The sequence below is a fragment of the Colobus angolensis genome, unplaced genomic scaffold (assembly GCF_000951035.1).
Source record: "Colobus angolensis palliatus isolate OR3802 unplaced genomic scaffold, Cang.pa_1.0 Scaffold106, whole genome shotgun sequence".
Lineage (NCBI taxonomy): Eukaryota > Metazoa > Chordata > Mammalia > Primates > Cercopithecidae > Colobus > Colobus angolensis.
The window spans coordinates 1889763-1909062 of NW_012111586.1; the positions used below are offsets into that span (position 1 = coordinate 1889763).

Consider the following 19300-nt stretch of genomic DNA (forward strand, 5'->3'; position numbering starts at 1 on the left):
GGTGACAGAGCGAGACTCCGTCTCAAAAAAAAAAAAAAAAAATGATAAATGTTTGAGATGATGAATATGCTAATTACCCTGACTGGATCACAATACATTATATGTATCACAGCATCACTTTATACTCCATAAATATGTACAATTATTATGTACCTATTAAAAAATTTTTTTAAGAATAAGTATGCGTTTTTTCCAGACAAATAGAGAAGGAAAGTAGTTGGGAAATAGAGCAGAGGTGTACATTTCAGGCAGAGATAATGCATGTGTAAATGCATGAAGACAGACATGTCTACAAATAGTGCTGGGCTGGGAGTATATAACAGTAGTCCCAGGGGAGTAAAATCTAGATTGCATTAGATAGGAGGGTGACTAGGAGATGAAGAAGTGGAGACAGAATATCCACTGCTCTTCCTAGTACTTTTGCTATGAAGGGATGAAAGAGAAGCTGGTAGCTAAAGCGGGTATATGGCCAGGAAACTTTGTCGAATTTGTTCGTTTGTTTGTTTTTACAGGGGAGAGACCTGAGCCTTATTGTGTGCATAAAGAGAAACAAACAGAGATGGAACCTATAGCATGATAGAAAGATCTGCTTTGGTGTCATGGGACCATGTCTTGTAAGGAGGCTAAATTTAAGAATAGGTAAAGGGACTGATAGATTTGTGGGTAAGGAAGCCAGAAACTGAGAGAGCTCCTATCTGATGGTCTTGGTTTTTCTGTGAAGTGAGAGAAAAGATACCTGCTTAAAGAGAGTTGGAAAAGGATAGAGTTTATGGAGAGTAGAGAATGTTTGGAATAGCTGCTGAGCAAAGTCGAGAACCTAATGCCTCATAAATTTGTGGTGGCATCAGTACACTTTAGTGTATGTGTGTGTGTGTTCTCGCAGCCCCTTGAAATACAACAGTGTAAGATTAGATCAATCTCTGGTTGGATTTTGTCTAATGTGTAGGACAAAAGGACAGTGGAACCAAGGGATATAGGCCCCTGGCAAGAGTGAGATTGAGGAGATGGATGGGATCTAGCCAAGAGAGATAATAGACTAGAAGTATGTATAGAAATCAAGTGGGTTTGGAGTGAAGAAAACAAAGGAGAGAAAGAGAAAATAGAACATGAAGAAATTGTATTCAGAGAGTATCGGAGATTAATATTTTAAAAGTGATGAAGAGTTTCAGAATGTGGCTGTGGAACTGAGTGGCTGAAGTGGAGTGAAGATGAGGAGGTCACTGGAGTCAAGTAAGTCATCTTTGAGGCCAGAGTTGTAGGCATTGAAGTTTCTGAAAATAATTGAGCAAGAATTGGGTTTGCATAGAATATGAGACAGATGCTGAAACCTTGAGTGAATATGGCAGAGTTGGTAGATGATCAGTTAAAACTTGGTAATAAAAGTGATGGTGATGTAGTGATGGAGGTGAGGATGATGTTAGGGAAAGTTAAGGTGCTGGCTGTGATTGTTAGAAATTCCACATCCACCACTGTCCTTTCTAGGAGTTCTAGGGTAACAAGAACGTAGTGTTCCAAGTCCTTGTTCCCAACTTGAAACCTGATCTACCCATCACCATGAAAGCATGCCTGTGGCTAAGAGGAGGAGGAGGAGGAGGAAGAAGAGGCTAGAGCACAGCACAGGACATGTTGAGGGAATCCATGCGGCTGCAATCAGTGATACAAGGAGGAAAAACCAGGAATTAAAACAACCATGCAAATCTCCTAAGAAAAGGTGAAGAAAAACCACAGGATAGTCTTAGAACACGTAAAGAGAGGCCTTTGTTAGTCCTGTGAAACTAGATAAAATTGGATCTGGTCTTTACACCAACCAAAATAGACCAGAGATTTAAATGTAAAACATGAAAACACACAAGCACTAAAAAAGTATGGATGAATTTCTCTATAACCTGGAAATGAGGAAAACTTTCCTATGACTCAAACTCCAGAAGCAATAAGGGAACGACTGATAAATTTGACTTAAAACAACAACAACAACAACAAAACCTATTGTGTGGGAGGCCAAGGATGACCATAGCTGCAGCTTTCTGCCTCCTGTTTTGAGAAAAAATAAAAATCTTTTGCAAAAATGGGGGGGGGGGAGAAAACACCATAACCCAAGTAAATAAATAAACAAACAAGGGGAAATATTTGTAACTGTATCTCAGAGAGTTTATATATTAAATATATAAAGAACTTTTTAAAAAGAGAAGGAAAAAATACAAAAAGAACTGCAAATGGCCCTTCCTTATATGAACTAATGCTAAATTCCACTCAGAACAAAGGAAATGCAAATTAAGATGACAGCGAAATGCTGTTTTTTTTCTATCAGACTAACAAAATCAAAACGTTTGACAGTGTACTCTTGGTGAGTTTGCAGGGGTTGTGGGGGAGTGGCACTTTCATACATCACTAGTGGGTATTGCAAAATGGCACAATCCCTGTGGAGGGGAGTTTAGCAGTACCGAGCAAAATTAAAGATATACACTTTCCCTTTGATCCAGCAAACCTACTTTTAGGAATCTATTTCTTTTTTTTTTTGAGGCGGAGTCTCGCTCTGTCGCCTGGACTGGAGTGCAGTGGCCGGATCTCAGCTCACTGCAAGCTCCGCCTCCCGGGTTTAGGCCATTCTCCTGCCTCAGCCTCCCAAGTAGCTGGGACTACAGGCGCCCGCCACCTCACCCGGCTAGTTTTTTTGTATTTTTAGTAGAGACGGGGTTTCACCGTGTTAGCCAGGATGGTCTCAATCTCCTGACCTCGTGATCCACCCGTCTCGGCCTCCCAAAGTGCTGGGATTACAGGCTTGAGCCACCGCGCCCGGCCTAGGAATCTATTTCAAAGATACATTGGCAAGTAGAAAAGACATATGCATTAAGTTATTCATTGTAACCACTACTAGTAGAACCTACTTTACAAAAGACTGGAAACAACAACCCAGGAGATTGATTGAATAAAATAAGGTACATTATCCAGTATGTAATTGTAATGGAGTGCTTACCAGGATATATTGTTTAGTAAAAAAAGAAAAATAGACAAAACAGTATGTATACTGTGTTACCTTTTTAGTGAATAAAGAAGGGAACAGCAATACACACACACACACACACACACACGCGTGCGCGTATCATTTATTTACTTATATCAAAACAAAAAGGATACAATAAAACTAATAAAAATGAATACTGTGTGGGACTAGATGTAACAGGCAGACAGAGATGAAAGCTAGACTTCTTTGAATATACTTTGTTTGTGGATTTAATTGTGTTAACTATGCAAAACTCTATATCATCAGTAAACAAAATCAATTAAAATGAGGGAAAAGCTCTCCCTTGAAAGCAAAAGCGGAATGAAACAAATGAACCTAACTATGTATCATGTCATTGATGAATTAAACTCAGCGGAATTATTTCAACTGGCAAATGCAAAGTAATTTGTCTGTTCTTCTAGTGGGGTATAGCCTAAGGCAAAAAGAACTGCAAAGAAACCTTAAATTGTTTTTAGTAATGATAGTATTAGTAGTATACTGGTATTGTTTTTCTGAAACCATTATATACATTTTCTATATGTATATGTTAGGATCAAGCAAAAAAAGTAATTGTGTTAATGTCACTGGAAACAAGGATGTCAGCTTAAAAGAGATACAAATATAAAGTCAAATATAGTAGGTAAACAATTGTTTGCTATGTGAATTATATATCAATAAAGCTGTTTTTAAGAAGAAAAAGAAGATAAATACAAATCTTATAATCCTAATTTTGTATTGGAAATACTAGTTACAAATGAATGATATATTCTTTTCCTCAAAAAATTAATTCCCACCCTGAGCAATATAGTGAGACTCCATCTCTACAAAAAATAAAAAATAAGTCAGGTGTGATGGCTCATGCCTGCAGTCCTAGCTACGCAGGAGGCTGAGGTGGAAGGAATGCTTGAGCGCAAGAGGTTGTAGTAAACACAGATCACACTACTGTACTCTAGCCTGGGCAATGGAGCAAGAGCCTGTCTCAAAAAAAAATTATAGTCAAAATTTTAGGTGTGATAATGCTTTAAGAAAGATTGTTTAGGTATGGTTTACATTTTAAGGTGTCCTTATCTTTTAGAAAATAATGCTGAAATATTCTGTGGATGAAATGGCATAATTTCTGGGAATTTTCAAAATAGTATAGAAAGAAAGTGGATGGGGTATTAAAGAAACAAAATTTACCATGATTGAAAATTGCTGAATCTGGGTGATGGGGTGGCAGGGTTGACTGTACTATTTTTTCTGCTTTTTTATATGTGAAATTTTCCGTAATGAAAAGTTTAAAAATATATACACCGGAGGAAAAAATGAGTTCCCTTTGCAAAGAGATGCACCCAACTAGCAGAAGTGTTAGAGGAGAGCTGGTTGAATCATTCAAGGAATAGAAAGAGCAGCTACAGAAAGAAAATCCAAAGCCAAAGGCCTAATAAAAGAGAGAGACGAAGTGGAAAGTGTTTGAGGTTGAGCACGGTGGCTCACGCCTATAATCCCAGCACTTTGGGAGCCTGAGGCAGGAGGATCACTTAAGCCCGGGAGTTCAAGACCACCCTGGGCAACATAGCAAGACCTCATCGCTACCAAAATTAAAAATAAAATGAGAACTTAGCTGGCTATGGGGGTGGATGTCTGTAGTCCTAGCTACTCAGGAGGCTGAGGTGGGAGGATCATTGGAGCCCAGGAGTTTGAGGTTACAGTGAGCTGTGTTCACGCCACTGCACTCCAGCCTGGGTAACAGATATATATGGGACAAGTGAACATGCTCAACAGTATCTGAATGTAACTGGGAAAATACGGAATATGGGTCACTCTACAGGACAAATAATCTACATACATAGAACTCGGAAATATGCGTATGTCCTAGTTTTGACAGGCCTGGAAATAATGACTAACCCATAATAACATGAGCTTCCCTAACTACTCTGATGGTGATCTGTAAATACCATTACCAGTTGAAAGGAACCAGGGTTCCTTGGGAAAATGACTGATTCCAAGTCGGGGCAAGAAATGTACAAGATCAGCCGCAAACATCTTTTCATACAAGAAAGCCAGGACATTATCAAAGATTACTGGGTTGTGTCCAGAAGATTCAGGAGCCAAATTGAAAAGACTCCACTGGCCAAAGATGGGATAATCTAAGCATCAAAAAATAATGATTGGCTGGGCTCAGTGGCTCACGCCTTGGGAGGCCAAAGTGGGCGGATCACCTGAGGTCAGGAGTTCAAGATCAGCCTGACCAACATGGTGAAACCCCATCTCCACTTAAAATACAGAATTAGCTGGGCATGATGATGGGTATCTGTAATCCCAGCTACTCGGGAGGCTGAGGCAGGACAATCACTTGAACCCAGGAGGCAGAGGCTGCAGTGAGCCGAGATCGCACCATTGCACTCCAGCCTGGGCAACAAGATCAGGGACTGGCCATCTTTGGGGCTGCCAGGTCCCCTGAAAATGGCCTCAAAGCAGGGTCTGTCTCAAAAAATAATAATAATAATAAATAAATACATAATAATGGTTACAGAAATTACAGTAGATTGACATATATCAAATACATGAAAATGTCTGAATTCCTAATGATTAAAATGTAAAAAAGCCTCATTAATTATCTTTGGAGGGTGCTAAGGAATCAGCTCATTATTCTGCAAATGGGTAAATAAGGGGAAAAATTAAGCATTTTATCTCATCTTTTCTGTAGGACTGCAACCAAAGAGTCACGAGAGAAAGTTTATAGAAGTATTGTAGCATCTCCTAAAGAAAGGATGGATCTAGGCGGTGATCCTCAGTGGCTGCTACAAGTATTCTGTGCAGAGCCACTGAGAACTTTATCAGTTCTAGCCAAGAACACTTGAACCTAGTCTTTTTTAAAAATTTGAGATGGAGTCTCGCTCTGTCGCCCAGGTTGGAGAACAGTTGGTGTGATCTTGGCTCACTGCAACCTCTACCTCCCGGGTTCAAGCGACTCTCCTGCCTCAACCTCCCAAGTCGCTGGGACTACCGGCGTGCCCACCACGCCTGGCTAATTTTTGTATTTTTAGTAGGGATGGGGTTTCACCATGTTAGCCAGGCTAGTCTCAAACTCCTGACCTCAGGTGATCCGCCTGCCTTGGCCTCCCAAAGTGCTGGGATTGCAGGCACGAGCCACTGCGCCCAGCCTGAACCCAATCTTGATCAATAATTTTTTTTTTTTTTTTTTTTTTTTTGAGGCAAGGTCTCACACTGTCACCCAGGCTAGAGTGCAGTGGTGTGATCTCACCTCACTGCAGCCTCAACCTCCTGAGCTCAAGCAATCCTCCTGCCTCAGCCTCCCAGATAGCTGGGACTACAGTCTCTGTCTAGTAGGAGAAAGTCTACAAAGTAATACGGGAAAAGGAAAATCAGTTTGGATGTATACCGTAAGGTTAATTATCTCTGTGTTGTACAATTATGGGTATTTTTATTTTGCATGTGTGCTTGTCTGTATTTTTTTCCAAAATTAACGTTACAGGTTGCACAAAAAATGAGGTATCTTTAAAAGTAAAACTTACCGAACTTTCCAGTCATCTGAATAAAAAGAAAGGAGAGAGAGGAAAAGAAAAAAAAGTCAAGATCATTTGGCGAGATCTTAGGCATATTTTATTAGCATATGACATCTAGTACATATTGGAAAGCAGATAAAATCCTGTCCAAGCTTGACTCTGAGAGAAACTTTCCAGAAATTTTATAAGTTCAGTCCTGACACAGAAGAAGAGGTTCTTGGTGCAGGCTTATCCAGGGACCATGTTTGCTTTGATATTACACATAGACCATTACCAGGATCCTCAGAGTCTCTGGCAAAACATCAAATATATTAATTTACTTAGATTTTATATACTTGGCACAAGAAATATGCATTACCCTTTTACATGGGATGCTAGGGGGAGTGCACTGACTTAGTTGCTGGGACCCGGCTCCGAGCTCCCAAGTGTTGACATCTTCCTAGCAAGAGTGATGGGGGAGGGAGCAGGATTCAGAGTTTTCTGCCTCTTTCAAGTTCATGTCAAAATCTCTAATAATACCAGACCTCTGAGTGATAACTGATACTGTTGCTTCTGGGACTGCCCGTTATAATGGTGTTAGTGATGATAGGGATGAGAAATCCATGCTGTGGTTGCTTCTGGGCTTGGAGAGCCACCCCTGCAGCCTGCAGTTATTCAGTGGCTGATTCAGGGTGAGTTAGAAATAACGAGACAGAGCCACGGAGGCCCAGGCCTCCCGACATTTATTTATGGCCAGGAAAGTCCTGAGCAGGCCACATGGCAGAGTTCTTAGCACACAGTGGGTGATCAGGGACTGGCCATCTTTGGGGCTGCCAGGTCCCCTGAAAATGGCCTCAAAGCAGGGTGCTAGCGCCCATGTGAAGTTGTGCTCTCCAGTCATCTCTGAAGAGCTCAATTCCTGCTGCACCTTCTCCCTCTTCCTCACTTCCCTTTGCCTCCCTTCAGACTTCGTCTCCTCCTCCCCAAGCCTGTCCCTTCCCTGCCCATTCCAAGAAGAGTAAGACTTGCCTGTTCTTTCCCCCGAGCTCAGCATCACTTCACCCTCCTTCTCTCATCTTTCCCCCATCTCCCCTCCAGGCCCAGATCAACCATTCCCCTGAAGCTCTGGATCCTTCCTCACTTCCACAGGAACTTAGCCTCCTCTCTTTCTTTCTCTCCACCGGCAAATGCACTCAAATTCCTACTGGTCTGAAACCTCTCCCCTTGGCTTTGCCTCCTAGGACTCTGCTTTTTCTTTCTCTTCCCTACCAAACTTCTGTCTCCTATAGCTTTTAACCTGCTTTGCCCTCTCACCATGAATTCTCCTTCTTCCTCACTGTGGGTGGTCCATCTCCCAGAATTCTCTCCAAAATCTGTCTCCATGTACTGGTTGTATTTTTGGATATATTTCTGCTCAACTGGACAGTGTCTCATCTCTGTGTTCCCAGATTGCAGGAACAGTGTGGGCAGCAGTGACTATTTGATGGATGCCTGCACAACCTTCCAGAGAGCTTCTAGCTCTGAGAAATTGATCTTTGCTGAGCAAATCTTGTCTCTCCACTCCTACAGCTGGCCAAATAAAGACTGACCAGGCCTCCTCCCTCAGACTCAGGCTCCACTGAACAAGATCTGTCAAACCCCTCAACAGAAACCCAGTGAACAGGCTGGGCGGAGGGGGGTATGCCGGAATCAGAGGGGGCTTCCAGCCGATCCTTAGCCAAGACGGACGCACAGAAGTGCCACCAGGACTCCAGCCTGTTGCGTTGTTGTGATCCTCAACAGTCCTGTTATATTCCAGGTTCTCCAAGCCAGCACCCATGTTCCTGGATGACTCCTTTCGCAAGTGGGCTAGAATCCGGGAGTTTGTGCCGCCTTTTGGGATCAAAGGTCAAGGTATGTTGGGAACCCTGACCTACATTAACATCTCACCCCCACGACTGTCTCCCTATCCTTCAGGATAAGGCTACTTCCTCGAAGTCCCCATGCTAAGAATCCACCCTTCCTCTACTCTCAACAAATCTCTACCTTTTTCCCTTCCTTTTTTCACTTTTTTTTTTTTTTTAGATAGAGCCTTGCTCTGTCTCCCAGGCTAAAGTCCAGTGGCATGATCTCAGCTCAGCTCATGCAATCTCCACCACCTTTAAGATCCTCCTGCCTCAGCCTCCTGAGTAGCTGGGACCATAGGCACGCACCACCATGCCTGGCTAATTTTTTCTTTGTATTTTTAGTAGAGACAGGGTTTTATCATGTTGCCCAGGTTGATCTCAGACTCCTGGACTCAAATGATCTGCCCAAAGTGCTGGGGTTATAGGCATGAGCCACTGTGCCCGGCTTCTTCCTTAATGGAATATGTACACAGATCCCACCACTTTGCCAGGGGCTAAGTATACAACAGTGAAGTGGACACATTTGGTTCCTCTCCTCAAAAAGCTCCAGTATAGCAGAGATACAGATACTCAGAGTGCAGGGTTCTGGTGAGGGAAGTACAAGGAGCTGTGAGAGCACAGGAAAGGCGTGCCATAGACAAGAACACTAGAGTACTAGGTATAGTAGTGACATTCCCAGAGAGATAAGAGACTGTCCCCCAGGAGTGCCCCACACCCCTCTATCAGCCCATCCTGATGTTTTTCACCTCAACCTCGTCTCCCTTCCAACCCTTCCTTGTTCTGTCCAAGGCTAACCTTTCCCCTGCCCTCTTAGAAACTCCCCTTCTGTTGCCTTGGGGACCTCACCCACACAGCTCCCTCCTAACTTAAGACTTCCCCATCCCTAGTAGTTAAACAATTCTGCTTCTTTGTCAGGTTCTGTGCTGTTTCATGGCGTAGTGGAAAATAATCTGGACTTATGGGTCAGGCAGAGAGGGATCAGATCCCCATACTTCCTTTTTACTAGCTGTGACCCTGGACAAGTTACCTGTCTGTGCTTTAGTTCCTTCAGCAGTTAAATGGAGAGAATTATACTACTGTGTAAAGTTGTGGTCAGAGTTACATAAAATAACAGCTAAAGGGGTGATATCATTTGGCCAGGTGACTCAAGAATACCTGAACCCTCTACTCAGCCAGCCTACCTTTCCCTGAAAAGAAGACAGTGGCCAGGAAAAGCACTGTTGAACTGGAGCTTTGACCTCAGACCTCCAAGGACAAATCTAATGGGTCGGGTTAAACCATATGAAGAACACCTTTTCCCTGGGTGCATGCAGCAAAGAAGGCCACTCTTCTCTCTTAAATCTGCACTCGAGACTCAGAAGGGATAGCTACAAAGGCCAGGGAAGTTTGCTATGGAGCCCATCAGCCAGCAAGCAGAGAGCACCTGCTAATGTGTACTCTTTCTGCTGAGGTTCTCCTCCTAGAAAACAGAGCCCAATCCATATCCTTGACCTTGGCTAATTTTAGTAGCAATATGCTCTTCCTTAAAGGTGAAATCGGAAGTGGGAAAAGGAGGGAATCTGCGGTTTTTCCTGAAGCCCACCATAAGGTATATCTGAAGGCACTTAGTGTAGAACATTGCTTAAAGGTTTGTGTCCCTACCTCATTCGCACTCAACTGGAAGGATTCCCTACCTCATTCTGGAAGGATTAACTGCACCTACTGCCTCCTCTTTCTCACCGTTTACTCCTGAAGAACATCTGCATCTCTGCCCATCCCACCCCACCATTCCAGTGAAACTGCTCAGTGTCCTGGAGAAATCCAAGGGATACTTCTCAGTCCTTAACATGACCTCTCAGCTACCTCTACTAGCATCTCCACCCCTCTCCTTTAAAAAAGTATAAGTTTGTTATTTTTAATTTTGGAGACATCTTTTCTTTACAAGAAAGATTTCAAGCATACAAAAAATACTAGGAATAATGAGCATTGATGTACCTTCTACTCAGCTTAAGAAATAAAACATGAGATACAATTAAAGCTTCTGTGGAGCCCTTCCCACTCCATTCTCTTTCTTCCTCAGGAAGCCATTATTCTTCATTATCCTGGCTTCAGTGTTGGCATTCTTATGCCTTGTTTATGTATGTTTGAGACAGGGTCTTGCTTTGTCACCCAGGCTGGAGTGCACTGGCACACACACGACTCACTGCAGCCTCAACTCCCGCGCTCAAGCAATCCTCTCACCTCAGCTCCCCAGGTAGCTGGGACTAAAGCACACACTAGCACTCCTGATTAATTTTTGTATTTTTTTGTAGAAACAGGGTTTAACCATGTTGCCCAAGCTGGTCTCAAACTCCTGAGCTCAAGCAATCCTCCCTCCTTGGCCTCCCAAAGTGCTGGGATTACAGGTGTGAGCCACCACACCCAGCCTTATGTATTTTCACTACATATTTATATATTCATTAAAAATATAGTACCACTATTACATGTCTTTAGACTTTACAAATGGTGTCATTATATGTACATATATTTGTGTATATGTGTATGTATATTCATTTTTTTGAATATGTTTTTGAGATTTATTTCTATTGATACATATAGCTCTAGGTCATTGATTTTTTTTTTTAATGGCTGTATAGGATCTCATACACCACATTTAATCTGTTTTTTCTTTTTTTGGTGGACATTCAGCTTGCCTCCAACATTTTGCTATAACAAACAGCTCATCAGCAGACACTCTTGCATGTCTCCTGGAGCAAGCGTGTGACTTTGTCAGTGCTCCACGCCTAGGAGCATAGTTGTAGGATCTTAGTGTATGCACATCTTTGTGGTTATTTGATGTTATTAAGATGCTCTCCATTGTGGTGATACCAGTTTACTTTATTTTTAGGTCTTTATGTACATTATTTTATATCTTCCTAACAACTCCACAAAATAGGAATTACTTTCGTTTTAGAGATGAGGAAACTAAAGCTCAAAGAAAGGAAATGATTTATGTAAGGTCACAGAGCACAGCCAGTATTTGACTCCAAAGCCAATACCCTTGCTATTCACTATACATTATATTGTAGTGCGCTCATGATACCAGTTTGGAAGAGCAGTCCTCATTGCCAAAGCCAGAGAGAGGCCGAAGAGATGAGGTCTAAATAGTGGGCACAGGTCTGAGAGCACAGAAGTCACAGGGGTCCTTGCTGAGTGGAGTGCAGGTGGGCAGAGCCAGGCTCAGGGAGTAAAGAGGTGAGGAGGTAAAGTCAGCCTGGCAAAGAGCAGGATTCAGGATTGGCAATGTGAGAGGGAGAAAGTGAGGGAAAGGTGATGTCAGATAATGAGGCACGTGGTGAGCTCTTCAGCTGTTGGGTGTCTCCTTGTTCGTTTCCTAGTATCTGCTGGGTGGGAACACAGAGATAAGCACAAGGTGGTCTCTAGCTCTGAGCAAGTACTCCCATTCCAGGGGAGACTGCATGCTCCAGCTTCCAGGGAAGGCCCTGGCCTAGGAATGTATGCCCTGGGGCCTGACTACAGAGACTCAGAAAACCAGTTGAGCCTCCCAGAAGCCTGGGAAAGAAGCTGCATGCCAGTGTTAGGGACAGGCATCCTCGTGTCCAGAGCTCTCTCCACTTCCACTTTCACTCTAGCCCCCAGGAACTTGTGCCTTCCAGTAGGATTACCTGTAAACTTTTTTTTTTTTTTTTTTTTTGAGACGGAGTTTCGCTCAGTCGCCCAGGCTGGAGTGCAGTGGGGTGATCTCGGCTCACTGCATGCTCCGCCTCCCAGGTTCATGCCATTCTCCTGCCTCAGCCTCCCAAGTAGCTGGGACTACAGGCACCTGCCGCCACACCCGGCTAATTTTTTGCATTTTTAGTAGAGACGGGGTTTCACCGTGTTAGCCAGGATGGTCTCGATCTCCTGACCTTGTGATCTGCCCGCCTCGGCCTCCCAAAGTGCTGGGATTACAGGCGTGAGCCACCGCGCCCGGCCTATCTGTAAACATTTTATAGAAACATAAGTGACCCTGTAACAGAAACCTCTCTCCTCTGTCTGCAGACAATCTGATCAAAGCCATCTTGTCAGCCACCAAAGAGTACCGCCTGACCCCTGCCTTGGACAGGTGAGCCACACACTACTCAGCCTCCTACCCACCGCTGCCTGGTGGTGTGCAGAGGTGTTGAGGTCCAGCTGGCCTTCCCTGGACATGAGCAGTTTCTCTAGCACATCCACACATGCACATACAGTACACACACAGGGTGGGTGGAGCAGGTAAGTGGAACCACTCCACCTGACTTGCACCCCCATGGGTTGTAAGCACTTGGCAAGACATCCCAGTCCTCAGATACCAGAGGTTTGAGGGTAAGAACTGAAGACACTGGGGCTGGGACTAGCCCAGCAATGGGACTGAGGGCCTGGGTGGCAGGGGCAGGTGAAGGGGGCAAAGCTTAAGTCCAGAAGGCAGTGACAGCTCCCAAACCAACAGACCCTAGAGTGGGAAGCGCCAGGGTCAGGGATGGGAGAAGCAAGATGAGTAAGCTCCCTAGTGACTGCTGGGAGCCTTGAGTCTTAGAGCCTCCTGTCCTGTTCCCCTTTTCTTTTTTTTCTTTTTTCTTTTTCTTTTTTTGAGATGGAGTCTTGCTCTGTCACCCAGGCTGGAGTGCAGTGGTGCAATCTTGGCTCACTACAGGCTCTGCCTCCCAGTTCACACCATTCTCCTGCCTCAGCCTCCTGAGTAGCTGGGACTACAGGCACCCGCCACCATGCCTGGTTAATTTTTTGTATTTTTAGTAGAGACAGGGTTTCACTGTTTTGCCAGAATGGTCTCGATCTCCTGACCTTGTGATCCACCCGCCCCAGCCTCCCAAAGTGCTAGGATTACAGGCGTGAGCCACTGCCCCTGGCCTGTTCCCCTTTTCTTGCTTTCCTGGTATAGCCCCAAGCTTGGCCCACTTTTCCCTCTCCCCTGAAGCCTGCCTAAACACCACTACCCCTTGGGGAACCTTTACCCTAGAATGCCATCTTACCAGAGCTCCCTCCTCACTACCCAGGCCTGGCACCCAAGCCTTTCCATGGCCCTGTTTTCCTGGGGAAGTGTCAGGGCCTAGAGATGCTGGAGAGTCTCAGGGCCCAACCACCCATGGTGTGGTTCAAGCCTTCTCTCAGAAATGCTGCCAGAAGCCCACTGGTCTTCTTCCTCTATCCCAGCCTGGTCCTGGACGAGGGCATGGGGTCAAGGGCCAAAGGAGCAGGGGAAGAGACCTGGTGGGCAGTTCTCTGTACAGAGGTCTCCGCCTCTCTCCCCTCAGCCTCCGCTGCCGCCGCTGCATCATCGTGGGCAATGGAGGCGTTCTTGCCAACAAGTCTCTGGGGTCACGAATTGACGACTATGACATTGTGGTGAGGTGAGCTCCCCAAAATGGCACCTCGGGTGAGTGTCCTGGTCCAAACCCTTAGCCCTGGGCCCATTGAGAACTGTCTATCTGGCTAGTTGGGCTGGAGGTCAACAGAAGCCTCAAGAACCTGGGTTGGAGGGCTTTGGAACAGACAACTAGGGGTAGCGCCTGGGGAGAATAGGTCCAGGTGGCCTGGACTCCTATTCTCCGTGCCTGGGGTATTCTGGGGTCATGGTGCCTTCCCAAACACAGACCCAGGCTCTGACTGGGCCTGCTCTCTGTAGACTGAACTCAGCACCAGTGAAAGGCTTTGAGAAGGATGTGGGCAGCAAAACGACACTGCGCATCACCTACCCCGAGGGCGCCATGCAGCGGCCTGAGCAGTACGAGCGCGATTCTCTCTTTGTCCTCGCCGGCTTCAAGTGGCAGGACTTTAAGTGGTTGAAATATATCGTCTACAAGGAGAGAGTGGTAAGCTCTCCTGGCACCACCTCTTGCCCTGGCCTTCCCCAACTCCTAAGCAGTCCCGCCCCTTGAATGCAGCAAAGAACGAGTAAGAACCTTCAAAAGAAGCGTTAATGACCCAAAGCTGCAAGTCACCCAGTGGCAACCAAGGGGCAGAAAGGTCAGGAGATTGCCAGGGTTGCTGGCCAAACTCGGGGGCTGATATGCCTGACACCTGCTACCTGCTTCTAGGTGCCCAGGTGCAGATCCTTCCTTAGCCTTCTGTAGTCAGACCCCAGCAGCCCCAAGGACCCTTCCCTGGCCTTAGATCTCCTGGCCGAGGAAAGCTCTGTCTCTCAGGCCAGCCTTCGTATCACTCCCAATCTTACCACTCTGCTGCCCTGACACTGTAGCTGCCTCCCTTGCCCCGTCTTCTCCTCTGTAAGTTCTCTCTGACTCTGGTCTTAGGGGTCCCTGCCTTCTTTCTCAGCCTGGGTTCTGCAGGGACAGCAGACCCCTTAACTTGAGAGTGCCAGCTTCCAAGCTTGTAAGTCCTGGCCTCTTTCCACTTTGTACTTTTACCACTGACCTATAGCTGAATCCCCAACCTGCCACTGAGTCTGATCATTGGGAATGATCAGGTTCCACTGACTGTTCAAAGCAGGTAAGGGTCTGGGCCCATTTCTTTAGGGAGCTTATGTGGCAGAGTAAGGTCAACTGCTCTTTAGGAGACCACCACTGAGTTCCCTCCCGAGACCTCTACTTCCCAGCTCTGGGCCTACAGGGACATCCGTGAACTTGTCCAGGTCCACTCCCCCACAACCAGCTGTCACCAGGAGCCCCAGGGCTGGGGTACTGCAGAGCTCAGGCCATTCATCTTCTAATACCCAAGCCTCTTACTAGAGGAGGATGATGACAGACAGCCCTCTGCCTACAATGAGAAGCTAGTTGTTCTTTCTGAAGGTTTAGAGAAGAGTTGGGAGTGGGAACAGCTTCCCTTGCCTGTAGGGTCTCAGTGCAATTTGGTTTAACTCCACAGCTCTTTCCCAAGCAAGGCCAAGTACAGGCAATGTCAAGTAGGTAGCAAGCAAGAGAGAAGACAGAAGTCAGGTCCAGAAATTCAGGTAGGTGACAGTGGGGAAGGGAAATCCATTTCAGAACCAGACTGGATGAGGCACCCAGGCTCCACGGTGTCCAGTCCGCCTCCCCAAAGGGGAGGAAAGGGCCAGGCAGCAGAGTGATCGCTTGGCCTTAGCCAGACCCAGCTTCAAGTAGGCCCACTGCCCACACAGACCAGGTAAATAACAGTGGCTCCAGGAGTACCCTACTGTTTTCAGAACCCTGGGAACTGAGACACTAGTGTTTTCAGAGTCCCTCTCTTTCCCTTGAGGGCAGTAGAATTAGGATCACAGATAGGCACTTTTAAGGGAGAATGGTAGGAAATAGGGTCTGTCCTGGTGAACCCTAGTGAGCCTAAGGGCTCCTGTCTCACCCTGGCCTTCTGCCATCCTCCTTTCACATCGTTTCCTCTGTCACAGCCTCCCTCAGGGCAAGAGCTCCTAAGGGACAGGGCTTGATCCCATTGGTTTTTATCTTCAGTGCCCAATCACCATAAATGATCTGGAATTGGCTCAAACACCAGTTCCTACTTCCTACTGGGCAGACTGGGAGAAGCCAGGCAGTTCAAATAAGGCCGGGCCAAAGGGGTGGGTCAGAGCCTGTCGTGGATGTTATCACGTGTTCCTTCCAGGAACACCAAGGTCAGTTAATTCAAGGTTCTTAAAATTCATCCAAGGGAGTAAGGAAAGAAAGAAGAAAAGGAAGGAAGCCAGCTAGAGTCGGAGAACTCACTATACTCGGGCTACTCAGGAAGCAGACAGCAGAGCCTTGCTCTTCCCAGGAAGACTGAGGAGCTCTCCGCCCGGCCTGGCCTTGGCAGCAGGCAGATTCAAGGTACCAGCATTGCAGGATGAGGCACAGGCACAGGCTCACTCTTGCGGACATCTGTGTTGTCCTGGCCACACCCGGGGCTCTAGGACCAGCCTTGCATTGGTGAGAACTGCTCCCCAGGATGGGTGGGGGTGAGTGGGAAGGAGAGAGAGGAGATAGGGAGGAGTCCTCTGAATTACCGTGGGCCTTCCTTGGCTCCAAAGTGAAAGATAATTTGGACCTTTAAAGTGAGCTGCCAGAGGAATGCCGGGTTGCCCGTGGCCTCGCCTCCCCCATCTCTCAGAGTGGAACTGCCCAGGCCCTTTGGCTGCCCCAGGGACCTCTTCTCCACCCCAGTGTCCTCCTCCACCCCAAGCCCAAGGCTAATGCCTTCCCAGGACCTCACCCATGCTTTGCTGCACTTCCCTGGCATCTGAGACCCAGGAAAATGTGAGAGAGGCTGCTTCTCCAGGTCCCCTCCTGTCTGACGTCCTAGTCACTAGCTTGTCCTGCTCCTGTAGGGACGTTTCCAGTCATGCCGCCTCTGGGTGGCATAGAGAGCTGGAGAGCTCTCTGCACCTGTCTGGAGCCTCACCTGCAGAATTCTGGCAGGAGGCAGCTCTGTGTTCCGGAGCCAAGGCCTGGCAGGGCAGGGCTGGAACAGGAATTAGGCCTTAGTCACAGCTGCTTCCTGCCACTTAATACATGAGGAGTCTTTTAAAGCCTATAACTTTCTAGTACCCAGGAGTCCTCATAGGATATGGGAAGTGGCAGGGCAAGGGGGAAGACGTAGGAAAGGACGGCCAAACAACCCAGAGCTAAGAGCCTGTGCCAGAGCTGGCCTTACTTTCTTGCATCTGAGAACTCTCCTCTTCATCATTTGTGGCCATTTGGGTCCCTGACTCACTGGACAGTGGCACTGATAACTCCAAACAGGCTACAAAAAGGCCTTTTGTCTCCCAGATCCCAGGAGCCGCGGCCAAGCCAGCAAGCAGGTGTAGGAGTTCACAGCAGGCTGTGTGCTCAGGGCAGCTCAGAAGAGCACCAGTGGATGGGCAAGCACAACACGGAAGCTGAGGCTTGGAGAGAGGGTGGAGCCAGGGACATGGGGGTGCAGCCTCCAGCTCTGGTGCAGGTCTTCTCAGAGGTGCCTCTGCAGTCTTCCCCAACACACTCACTCACTTATCAGATGTTCATGAGGTATTCTCTTTGCAGGCTCTACACTGGCCCCTGGGAATACAAAGAGGAATTAAGCACTGTTCTCAACCAAAGTAGCTCACAGTCTAGTGGGAGAGATAGTCCCAAAGCTAGAGTTAACAGTACAGTGTGGAGGCTGCCATGATGAGGAAGGCCTAAGGCAGCTCTGGGGCAGGTGGGGGACAAAAGAAGGCCTCCTGGAGGAGTCACTCCTGAGCTGGACCCTGAAGGAAGAGTTAGGAGTGAGTGGGCGAAAGGCATTAGAAGCAAAGGGAACAGCATGTGTAGACCCAAGAGACCATGCTCCCTTCAGGAAACTGGAGGTGTGCTGTGTGGATCAAGCATGGCACAATGAGGGTGGTGTGTCAGAGCATGCTGCCTAATACCTCCAATGCTGTGGCCTGTGCATCCTCTTCCTGGTGTTGGATGAAGGCTGGAGACACCCCATCCACTGTCCAGAGGGCGAAGGCCTGGGGTCTGGAGAGGACAGGACAGGTGAGAGGCAGAGCCTCCCATCCCCATCCCTCAGGCCCTGCCCTCCTGCCTTGGCCAGTCTCACCCACTGCACCTCAGCAGGCCACAGAAGCCCCTGGGAACTGCCTCCCGACCCGCTTTGCTGCCTCCTCTTCCTCCTCCCCACTCCTAAAACTGGAAAGCCAGCCTCGCTGCTGAGCATCTCTGACTGGTCATCAATTCACTGAGGCCCTGGGGCCTAGGCTGGGTGGGTGTGGGGTGGTCCCAGCCTAGCAGTGGGGAGAGGATAGGGCTGGGAGTGGGTCCCTGGACAGCCTTGACACAGCACTTACCCTCCAGCTGTACTTCAGTCCCTGGGAAGAGAGAGAGGAGGGCAGGATCTAAGAGGCCAACCAGGGCCCCACATTCAAGCACAGGGAGACTGAGTCCCTGATTTTAGAGAGACAACATGGCTTAAGAGGGGAAAGTGGCTTAGGCCTTGGAGTTACACAGATGTGAGTTTAAGTTTAGACCCTCACTTACTAGTGGGCTACCTTAGGCACTAAATCTAACCTCCTCAGATTTAGTGTCATTGATACAGTAGATGAGGAGTGCTGTGCATCTTTCAGGGTTATTTTTAAAATTAGATAAGATGAAATCTAGCCAGGCGCGGTGGCTCAAGCCTGTAATCACAGCACTTTGGGAAGCCGAGATGGGTGGATGACGAGGTCAGGAGATCGAGACCATCCTGGCTAACACGGTGAAACCCCATCTCTACTAAAAATACGAAAAACTAGCCGGGCGTGGTGGTGGGCGCCTGTAGTCCCAGCTACTCGGGAGGCTGAGGCAGGAGAATGGCGTGAACCCAGGAGGTGGAGCTTGCAGTGAGCTGAGATCCAGCCACTGCACTCCAGCCTGGGCAACAGAGTGAGACTCCGTCTCAAAAAAAAAAAAAAAAAAAGAAAGAAAAAAAAAGATGAAATCTAGAAGCATCTAGCATAGAGAACTTAGTTCTCAGTCTGTAGCAAATAGTAATGTTATTTATTTATTTATTTATTTATTTATTTATTTATTATCGCTGGTGGTGATTTTGCTGTTAGAAAAGCCCAGTTATCCCAGGGAGCGAAGCATTTTTCTGTCAGGCTGTAGGGCTTGACCTAGGAGATGACCCAGAAGCAGGGGTCAGAGGCCAGGCCTAGAGGAGGGAGAGACGAGGAGCCTCCTAGTGAAAGGCAGCAGGGCTGGACTAATCCATAGGGCAGAAGGGGCCGCCACATCCCCAAATGTAAGGCCTCTTATTGGACCAGGCCCAAATGGGGATTGAATGATGTCCACCTGCACCTTCACCTGTTCCCTGCACTTCCACCAGCCTGAGAGGGATGCAGGGCCTTAGTGTGGACTCTGTCCTGGGAGACTCAGTGCAGGCCTCCTGCTGCCTAGCCAGCATTCACCACCCAGCCCAGGCTTCTCACCAAGCCTCTGAGACCAGCTCTTTGAGGATTCTCCACCACTGCTCCTCTGCCTTCAGATAAAAATGCTCAAGAA

At 47.1% G+C, this 19300-nt stretch overlaps 1 protein-coding gene across 21 annotated transcripts in view; it reads left to right on the top strand.

Moving 5' to 3' along the window:
• The window catches only part of ST3GAL3 (ST3 beta-galactoside alpha-2,3-sialyltransferase 3), a 204525-nt gene that overhangs the window by 161919 nt on the left and 23306 nt on the right, over nucleotides 1–19300 (top strand). For 14 of the 21 annotated variants that reach the window (XM_011945663.1, XM_011945625.1, XM_011945654.1 and 11 more), the window contains 4 exons: nucleotides 8288–8382; nucleotides 12396–12459; nucleotides 13646–13741; nucleotides 14017–14203. The exons of 1 other annotated variant lie outside the window; for it this stretch is intronic. In XM_011945663.1, coding sequence (XP_011801053.1) covers nucleotides 8288–8382; nucleotides 12396–12459; nucleotides 13646–13741; nucleotides 14017–14203 — 442 coding nt within the window. Of the gene's footprint in view, nucleotides 1–8287; nucleotides 8383–12395; nucleotides 12460–13645; nucleotides 13768–14016; nucleotides 14204–19300 lie in introns of all 21 variants that reach the window. 6 more of the 21 variants (XM_011945719.1, XM_011945727.1, XM_011945734.1 and 3 more) reach the window with 3 other exon arrangements.